Source organism: Paroedura picta, chromosome 9 (genome assembly GCF_049243985.1).
Source record: "Paroedura picta isolate Pp20150507F chromosome 9, Ppicta_v3.0, whole genome shotgun sequence".
Taxonomy (NCBI): Eukaryota; Metazoa; Chordata; class Lepidosauria; order Squamata; family Gekkonidae; genus Paroedura; species Paroedura picta.
The window spans coordinates 88,482,136-88,492,515 of NC_135377.1; the positions used below are offsets into that span (position 1 = coordinate 88,482,136).

Genomic DNA, 10,380 nt, shown 5'->3' on the forward strand with positions numbered 1-10,380 from the left:
GAGCTTTCAGATGGCTGCCTTACCACTCTGCGCCACAAGAGGCTCTTAAATATTATATATATTAAAATTTAATTGCTCCCACCCCTTCAGAAAACCCTTCCAGGGACATCAAGAAGCCCTGGGGTTTCATGAAACCTTGGTTGAGAAAGCCTGGTGCAGTGGTTAAGAGCAGTGGCCTCTAATCTGGTAAACCCGGTTTGATTCCCCCGTCCTCCTTATGCAGCCAGCTGGGTGACGTTGGGCTAGTCACAGTCCTGTTAGAACTGCTCTGTGAGAACAGCTTTGTCAGCCTCTCTTACTTCACAAGTGTGTCTGCTGTGGGGAGAGGAAGGGAAGGCAGTTGTGGGGAGAGGAAGGGAAGGCAGTTTGACATTCCTTTGGGTAGTGAAAAGTGGGGTGTAAAACCACCTCTTCTTCTTTTATAGCCATTTGGAGTAGTAACAACAACATTGCTAGGCCTAAATGTTTTGACAGAGGGGAAGGATACTTCTCCTTTTCTTTAAACGTAGGTAACTGTGGAGTATCAGTCACACAACCTAAACATTCATACAGCAATTCATATGCAAATGTTAAGCATGGTTGGAAGGGGGAAAATATTGAGCACAGGAAATGGCATTTCCACTTAAATGTCATTTGAAAGTATATACTATGCCGGGGAAGGGGGGAATAAAGGCTGAGAGAGTTTTTTTTACTCTCTATTTAAACAGTTATAATATTGAATGGATCACTGCCTCCTATGGTGAAGCGAATTGGAGGTTCAGTTCAGAAATAACAACTAAGGAGAATGTGTGTTGAAAATGGCACAAAGAACTTGGCTTGACCATCTGCTTCTGCCTCCTGCTTCCCCACTCCCCTCTTTTGTAAGCTGACCATCCGACCCACATTTGGGGCATTTGCCCCGTGCCCCGCGGCGTTTTCCAAATTGTCTCGCGGCATTTGTTTATTTTTTTATAGCTGATCTCAAAACTACAAAAGTCAGACGTCCTGGATAAAATGGCTGCTTAGTAAGATAGACTCTATGGCATTATATACCACAGAGGTCCATCCCCACCCCAACCCCTCCCCAACCCCTCCCCTCCTCAGACTTCACTGCTAAATCTCCGGGAATTTCCAAATCCAGGGTTGGCAGTTACCTCAGTTCCCAAAGTCTTAAAGGTAAAGGTAAAGGTATCCCCTGTGCAAGCACTGGGTCATGTCTGACCCTTGGGGTGACGCCCTCCAGCATTTTCATGGCAGACTCAATACGGGGTGGTTTGCCAGTGCCTTCCCCAGTCATGACCGTTTACCCCCCAGCAAGCTGGGTACTCATTTTACCGACCTCGGAAGGATGGAAGGCTGAGTCAACCTTGAGCCGGCTGATGGGATTGAACTACCAACCTCATGGGCAAAGCTTTCAGACGGCTGCCTTACCACTCTGCGCCACAAGAGGCTCTTCCCAAAGTCTTAGAGCAGCTTATACTTCAGTAGTTCTTCAGTAGTGGAATGGGCCACCTAAGGAGGTGGTGAGTTACCCCTCACTGGAAGTCTTCAAGCAGCAGCTGGACAGTTATCCTCGATGCTTGAGGCTGACCCTGCATTGAGCGGGGGGTTGGATTAGATGGGCTGGATGGCCCCTTCCAACGCTAGGATTCTATGATTCCCTGCACTTGCAAACCATGCCATCAGCAATACTGAGTGGACGCTACTATAAAATTCCATAAAGGTCAACATTTGTGTATCTGTGGAGCTTCAGTTATGAAGGACCTTCTACATTACATTTTAACTTGTCCATTGTATAACCCATATTTCTCCCATCAAACAACCATGTGACAAAGGTCAGCTGTATTTCTTTTTCTCTTTCTACAGCTAATACAAACTATAAGTGCAATAGATAAAGATGACCCGCTTGGAGGACAGAAGTTTTTCTTCAGTTTAGCTGCTGTGAATCCTAACTTCACAGTCCAGGATAGTGAAGGTATAATATTATATCTATGTGTGAGATGTTTAATGGTGGATGTACTTTTCTCTACTGTTTCAATATATTGGGAACAACAATTTAGAAATTTTTAAAAATATAGCAAATATTGAAACTCTTGGGTTTTTGTGTCACAGCAAGTCTCCTTCCATTGGCGTAAAGTTCTGCAAACAGAATGGATCTGTAAGATCCAGTCCCCTTGCTGCAAAAATTAACTTCCTTAACATACATATGCACCAGGCTGTGATAGTGTGCAGAGAGAAGTAAAGCACTTCCTGAAGCCAGAGAGTATTGGGATATGTGGTAAATATAGCAGTTTCATCAGTCATAAAAATGTGATACTGAGTGCAGCAAATCAATCTCACAAGAAGTATATTGCAAAAAAGTGAAATATCTATTCAAGTAACTCCAGTTCACATTCAGATTACAGTCAAAAGAAGAGAGAGAGAATCCTAATCTAAAGAGTACTTTCTTTATCACAAATGACCAGCTTCTTCTGCATCTTATGTGTGGAAGTATGAGGACATTGTCTCTGTGGGAGAGACCTGCAGGGAAATGAGTCTCCATGGAAGGCCATGTGAAGAGAGAGTGAGGACAAACTGATAAAGGAGGTGTCAGTGGGCATCCCATTAAAAGATATGACACCTATACAAACTTAGAGTGACAGAGCACCCTCTACGTGAGGTCTTGGAGATCCACCTAGCCTATATACAATACTGACTTTGATGGACCAAGAGTCTGAATCAGTGTAATCATAAGACAATCAGACCATAAGAAGAACCCATAAGAAGAATCAGACTACTGGTTCATCTAGTCCAGCATCCTGTCTCACATAGTGGCCAACCAGTTGCTCTGGAGGGCCAACAGCAGGGCATAGAGGCCAAGATCCATTGTAAAGAAGAAATCTCTTTATTGAAAAAATGGCAAACAGAAGCAAGGATTTTCCTTGCTAAAACTCATAGGCAATACTACAAGCTGCCTTCATAACCCCTCCCCCATTTTGAATCTTGGTGCCAGGCTCTCAGTTTCCCATCCCCAGGTGCCCAGGAAAAAAAAATATTCACTAACCCCCAGACTCACAGGCATTCTGAAGAGCACAAATACGACCAGCAAAATATGTCCAACAAGATCAGAACAATATTTTTTAAAAGCCTGCCAGCAAAGGAACAATGAAAAACCATAGCACAATTAAGATACAGGTTAACAACAGGTCAAAGAGCATATCACTTAGGCAAAGCATGGTCAAAATTCATAAAACAGGTCAAGAAAGCAATACATGAGAAGATCATGTCAACATGCACACAAGATCTTGACAAAAGAGCTATTCAATTAAAATTATGGAATGTGTGAATGTCCCTGAGATATTTCACTGGCTTTATTGCCCTGTTTTGACTCTCCATGCAATTCTTCATCTGTTATGCCTGGCCCCGTCCTGTGGAATGCCTTCCCAGATAATGTTCAAGCATAGAAATCATTCTGGTTCTGGATGGTCTTCTCTTGATTTTATTTGGTCTTCCTGGTAGTTATTGACCCATTCACTTCTTTATATTGTATTGATTATTTATCAATGGCCCACATCATATTTTGTTATCTTATACATTATTTTTATTGTGCAAATGCTGTTCTATTGATTCAAGTATTCTCGTATGCAATTATTGTTTTATTGTTGTAATCCGCCCCCTTCCAGGAGAGGGTGGAATTGAAATCTACTTTTTAATAAGAAATCTCCATAATGCTTTGAAGATCTTATGAGATGAAAAATAATAAAAACCAGGAATGTGCTGAATATCAGTGATATGCTTCAACAGACTTGCCTGAAACTCTTTGGGCTTAAATTGACCTTTCTGAGATGTTCCTTCAGGGGAGGAAGCCCCCAATTCACTCCTGGTTTCAAATCTAGTTAAATTCTATCAATATACTGTGTACAGTAGTCGCCAACCTTTTTTGGGCCACTCCCAATCAGACGAGCCGCAGGGGGGGGGAGGCGTGCCCACTGACAGTGAGCACCCGTGCCTCCCCCCCCCCCCGCCGTGGCCCGATACCGAGGGCTCCATGGCCCGATATCGGGCCGCAGCCCAGGGGTTCGGGAACACTGCTATAGTATATAATCTGGCTGTAACATATGTATTCTTTCTGATTGGCTGGTCTAGATAATACAGCCCGCATCCTGACGAGAAGGAATGGCTTCAGTCGTCATGAAATAAGCACTTATCTCCTGCCAGTGGTGATTTCAGACAATGACTACCCCATCCAGAGTAGCACCGGTACTCTGACCATCAGGGTGTGTGCCTGCGACAACCGGGGGAACATGCAGTCCTGTAATGCTGAAGCTCTGCTCCTTCCAGCAGGTCTCAGCACAGGAGCTCTTATTGCCATACTGCTCTGCATCATCATCCTGCTAGGTAAGTTATGGGAGAAAACATCATTTATGATGTGAAGTCTTACTCTAGAGAGATGTTTGGCTTTTGCCAGGGTGTATCCCGAGCAGGCATGTGCAGAGAGAGAAAAAATCATACTGCTTCATATTCAGCCAGAAACCAGAGAAATCTGGAATGCACTAATACCCCTTTACCTTTTCAGATTCAGATCCAAAAAAGTTTTGGGAGTTTTTGTGGACATACTTCTGTTCCCCTCCTTCCCAGGCAACAGCATCTCCACAGCCTGAGGTGGGGAGGAGAGAGCATCCGCTAAACAGCTGCTGATGACAGGTGTCTTACTCACTCCCTTTAAATCTCTCCTCCACTGGGGCAGAATTTAAAGGGAGCAGGTAGGGTGCCTGTCATCATGAGCTGCTAGGCACCCATTCAGGTGTTGCCTGAGAAAGTAGGAGGGGAATACATTTAAAGAGGCTGAACTGTGACCAAATCATGATTCAGCCACCCTGATTTTGACTGTTTGAGTATAGGGAATGGGGATTCAACGTGAATGAGTGAAAAAGTATCCAAATCAGCATTGATTCAGGTACTTTTCAACCCATCTGAGCCAAACCACCCATGCCTGATCCTGAGCTTTTAGTCTTCTTGATCCTTCATAATCAGGCCTATTTAATGAAGTACAACTGTTAGACAAAGGGGGAGCCTTTTCTAAGCCAAGATGAAGTTCCAAAGAACTTCCTGTTGTACCCTAAAAGGCAATCAACTACTTTAATGTTGTCATATCAGCCTGCCACAGTATGGTGGAATGTATACAGCTGCTTCCTGGCTTCCTCTTGTTGGCTGTACTGCATGGGACACATATAGGCTATCTGTACCTCCACCTACATTTGAAAGGTGTGCAGGTTAGAATCGACTCAAGTAGACTGGGGTGATCTTGGAGCATTGGGACATAAACTCTACTGTCAGGGCAGTCTTGATCATTTTTTCCCCTCCAGATCACCCAATCCTAAAACCTCATTGAATCCACATTTGGTGCCTGGCACCATCATTTGGGAACTGGGTGGGAATTCCAAGCTGCAGTCCTTAGTTGAAACCCGCTCTTTCTTCTTTTTTCCAAGTTATAGTGGTCCTGTTTGCTGCCCTGAAGAGGCAGCATAAAAAAGAGCCTCTCATCTTGTCTAAGGAGGACATCAGAGACAACATTGTGAGTTACAACGATGAAGGGGGTGGTGAAGAAGACACCCAGGCTTTTGACATTGGCACGTTGAGAAACCCTGCTGCTATTGAGGATAAGAAGCTCCGTCGAGACATTATCCCGGAAACCTTATTTATACCACGGAGGACTCCATCTGCTCCCGACAACACGGATGTCCGAGATTTCATTAACCAAAGGCTAAAAGAGCACGATAATGACCCCTCTGCTCCCCCATATGACTCCCTGGCAACCTACGCCTACGAAGGAAACGATTCGATAGCCGAATCCTTGAGCTCTTTAGAGTCTGGCACTACCGAGGGAGACCAAAACTATGATTACCTCAAGGAATGGGGTCCTCGGTTTAATAAGCTTGCTGAGATGTACGGTGGAGGTGAAAGCGATAAGGACACTTTGTAACCAACAGTAGGATATACAAGTTGTGGGGGGGATTTTTTGTCCATTTGAGAGGAAGTAACTTTACAGACACCTTCTCCACGTGACAATATTTTTTGATGTTCAGGAACCTTCTCCTGCCACTCAGCACAATGGGTTCTCTTTCTCGTTCTGTTTTCAATTTTGCTCATTTAATGTCATTTATTCTTTCTCGTAGGACGTCACATGGGATATATGCAGCATTTGATTTAACCCCTTCCGGAAGCCAAAGCTATTGAAAATCCAATATCATCCCCTTTTTTAAGGAAAAGATACACTATTCTTGAGCAGGCTGACAGTCTCTCAAGCAATTTTAGGTACAAATTGCTCCTGCGAACCACACGTTCTACATTTTCAGGTTCGGCAACTTAAAGACCCCAGCCACGAACCACAAAGGGTCACGCATGCATGTTTCACGCGTACTTTTTTCATAGATTTGTTTAAAGGATTAGAAACTTCCCACCCAAGATACCTGGACTACTCTGAAACTTTTGCATAGAGAACACTCCACCGTAGAGTCTACAAGCCTTCAGAACAAAGTGCTCTTTTGAATGCAAAACTACTCCTAATAAGAATGCCCATCGGATTTTTCAATATTGACTGGTGCCATTTGGAATTTCCTTCTGCTTTCTTGTATTCTTGAAACTCTTCCAAGAGATTTGGGTGCAAGGGCGTTTTTCAGTGGGAATGGCAATGGCACATGCTTTTTACTTTCTCATTTTAAATTATTTTTGCACGTCCGATCCCTAGCTTGCTCTTTAAGCCTCCTGAGTATAAAACTCAGGTCGATATACTTGTGCATTTCCTTCCCCAAGTGTCTTTCTAGACTTAGGAAAATTCTTGTGGCTTAGTTTGAAATTTGCATCTAAATTTGTTTTATACTTTTTTCACTTGAGATGTGACTCGGTGCTAAAAACTGGGAATCTAAGAAAGGCCGTTAGTTTTACCACACATACATTTACTCCGATTTCAATTTAGGCTGAAGTGTCATGACCAGGCTAAGCCGGGGAGTCACTGGTGCAGTTTCTGTAAAAGGAAGTCTATTTTTTTTCCAAGTCCATGCACAGAACATCTTGCACTTCTTTTTGGATCGTGGCCCAAGAGGGAAAAATCGATAACAGTATGTCCTTATTCTGTACATTATAAATTCCCCCCCAAAATGTACACGTGGTGTTAATGTGATATGCAGCTGGTTTAAAAAAAAAAACACTTTGTGCAACTTCATTTCATCAGATTCTATCTGCCGATGTTTTATATTTATATTTTTGTATTTATTTTTAAGAAAATAAACCAGTTTTTATAACTATATTCTTGCCAGACTGATTCTTTAAGAGTGATGAATATGTTACCATTTGAAGTCCTATAGCGATCCCCAACCTGTGGGCTGCGGACCACATGTGGTCTGTCCACTAATTGGAGGTGGGCCTTCTCCCCCCCCCTGGTCCTTTACAACACACTTTGGATGTCATTGTCTCCCATCACTCCCAGATGGGACTATCTCGTTGCAGAGAAACAAGCTCAGGGTTCCCACTAATTTGTCATTGTCATGAGTTAAAATTTCCATGAAAATAAAATGTTCCTTATGTTCATTGTTGTGGCGTGTCTGTATCTTATTTTGAAGGGATGTTTAAACATTACCATAGCGATCAGAGAGCGTTAGGGCAGTGGTTGAGAGTAGAGGAGTAAACTACCCCCCCCCCACACACACACACACACACTGGGCCTCAGTAAAATTGTCAAGCGTTGAGTGGTCCCCGGTGATAAAAGGGTTGAGGACCACTGCTATAAAGTGTTTCAGACTAAAGTTGTTCAGAACCTGCAAGCACCAAGAACACATTGATTTAGGAATGCTGATGGAGTGAGGAGTGAAATAATATATATTTTTTTATTTCTGTAAAGAGAAACTTGGCGTCTTGAACTGGTTTGCAATCAGAAGACTCAGCTTTTACCCTGTACTTGACTTGACTGTGCCAAGGCTGATATGTTCTATTCTCAAGGCCAGAGGCAATTGTTTATATTATGCAATTGTTTATATTAATTAAGTTGCCTTTTGTAGCCTTTTTCCGGTGACTTGGCATAATAGCATCAAGGGTGGACCTGTGGGATGTGCAAGGGGGTGGAGACCCCAGGTTATTGGATTGACCCAAAAGGGCATCATCTTTCCCCACCTCCAATGGATTGTTATAAAGTCACTTGTAACATTTTGTTCTATGCACAGATTTGGGAATCCCCCTTTGCATATATTTCTGCTGCAGTAAAAATATAAAGGAAAGCGTTTTTTGTGATTCTTTAGGATGGGCAAAAAGGAACCTAATTTGGCTGTTTGGCTATCAATACTGTGGAGGTCAGACCAGTCATTGGGTTGGATCCAGAAAGCCTTTTCACTGTCTCACCCATACTGTTTCCATACTAGGAATATCGTTTGGATTTGCCTTTTCAAAGGGTTGAGTTTTTTGTCTCTTTCCATGTTGAAATTCACCTCTTTGAGTGCAGACCTGAATTGCCCTCTCACTTGCTCCACAGCAAAGGAATCCCCAAGAAATTGGTTTTCATTTTTTAAAGAGGAGACTTAACAGGGTCTAATTCAAGGCTGCCAAATGTGGAAATGTTTGCAATTTGATTGTTCCCCACATCTGCCATTTTGAATTGTTTGGGAATGTCTCTTTCCTTGTTGCCATCCTCCCTTCCCCCTCCCTGCCTCTGCTTCCCTCCATCTATCCTGAAAAATCTGCCTTTAAAAAAAAGTGAATGCTTCTTTCCATCATTTGGTGCTGTTGATCACTTCCCCCTTCCCCCCCAAAGTGTCCCCAATGTAATTTTAAAAACTGAGTTATAATGTTATAACAACGTAACACTTCTGTAAAGAGCCTCTTGTGGTGCAGAGTGGTAAGGCAGCCGCCTGAAAGCTTTGCTCATGAGGTTGGGAATTCGATCCCAGCAGCCGGCTCAAGGTTGACTCAGCCTTCCATCCTTCCGAGGTCGGTAAAATGAGTACCCAGCTTGCTGGGGGGTAAACGGTCATGACTGGGGAAGGCACTGGCAAACCACCCCGTATTGAGTCTGCCATGAAAACGCTGGAGGGCGTCACCCCAAGGGTCAGACATGACTCGGTGCTTGCACAGGGGATACCTTTACCTTTAACACTTCTGTATAAGACTGTGACCACTTTATAAAACTCAAAAACCACTTTGTATAGGCAAAAACTGTCTTGCAGACTTACACAGCAGTGTTATATCATTATAACCCAGGGTTTTGGGTTTTTTTAATTACATTCAGGACACTTTGGGGGGAAGAAGGAAGGTGCTCAAGGGTGCAGAATGGTGGGATTAAGGGGTGCAATGAAATCAAAGTTGCAAGCCGGCACAATTTTACAAAAAAAATACATTTTTTGAAAAGGGGATGGGAGCAAAGCATGATGGTGGGAGGCTGCCTCCCTTGGATTCAGTGCAGAAAGCACATTGCAAATTTCAGCCTGGGAAATGAGGAGAGGAAAACTCAAATGTGGAAAGGCTGGAGTCAACTCGCAGGATCCAAAGGAAATCCAAAGCAAAGCTAAAACAAGGTATATCTCCTAATGCAGAAATGATACCAGTTCCCCACCACTGCCAATCAGCTCATCCTTTTTCAGTGGCCAAACTGCTGATTAGATCCAACCCACTGACTGTCTCCAAGTATTCAGAAAGTGCAACCTCACTTTCTCAATGGCTCATAAGCTCTGGAAATAAACCCAAATGCACTCATGTATGTCTCAGCACCACTAGGCAGAGATATTATGTGCAGTACAGTTGCAGCTGGTGATCAAATGTTTGGTTTGAACCATATCTCCTGTGGATGACTAATTTTTCCAAATCTGTCTTTCACAATGGGTCGGATGACAGATTTAAGAATCTGCTCAAACAGCTGGGGGCAGAAGCATCAGCATTTCCCAAAGGTAAAAAAACCTTCACATTGAACAGTTCCATGCATCTACAGGAACTGGGTCTACATGGAACAGTTTTTAAAAATCCGTAATGTTGCCCCTCAGCTATTATCAGTATTGAGAAAGCATAGCTGAATCCAGTCCCTCTTCCTGAGCAGTTAGTGAATGGCATTATTGCTGGTAGAGGGACTGGGCAGAGGAACTGAGCCAACAGGATCAAATTGGACCCTTTTTGTGTCATCCCAACAAAGAAGTAAGAAATAAGGATCTTTAGCAAACCTCAAGTGGAACGCCCTGTCTGATTTTAGCATGATGAGTCAGCAGGTAAGGCAATAACCCAATATGATTATATGCCATATCCACACCATGCTTTGCTTTGTCTTTCCAATAATTCAGCAGAAATTCCTGTGCACTTCACTTTATAGGGCTGCATACAGAAAGGATGTTTACTGTATGTACGTGTATTGTAGTGTGTGCATCTGTGTGTGTCATATGGGCTTCCATG

General features: G+C 43.3%; 1 protein-coding gene across 2 annotated transcripts in view; it reads left to right on the plus strand.

The window, feature by feature from the left end:
- The window catches only part of LOC143845233 (cadherin-10), a 167,914-nt gene extending 160,652 nt beyond the window's left edge, over nucleotides 1-7,262 (plus strand). The window contains exons 10-12 of one of the 2 annotated variants that reach the window (XM_077353460.1): nucleotides 1,846-1,954; nucleotides 4,105-4,356; nucleotides 5,454-7,262. In XM_077353460.1, the coding sequence (XP_077209575.1) occupies nucleotides 1,846-1,954; nucleotides 4,105-4,356; nucleotides 5,454-5,941 (849 nt within the window). In that variant the 3' untranslated portion in view covers nucleotides 5,942-7,262. Of the gene's footprint in view, nucleotides 1-1,845; nucleotides 1,955-4,104; nucleotides 4,357-5,447 lie in introns of both variants that reach the window. The other variant, XM_077353459.1, reaches the window with a different exon arrangement.
- The last annotated feature ends 3,118 nt before the right edge of the window (nucleotides 7,263-10,380 follow it).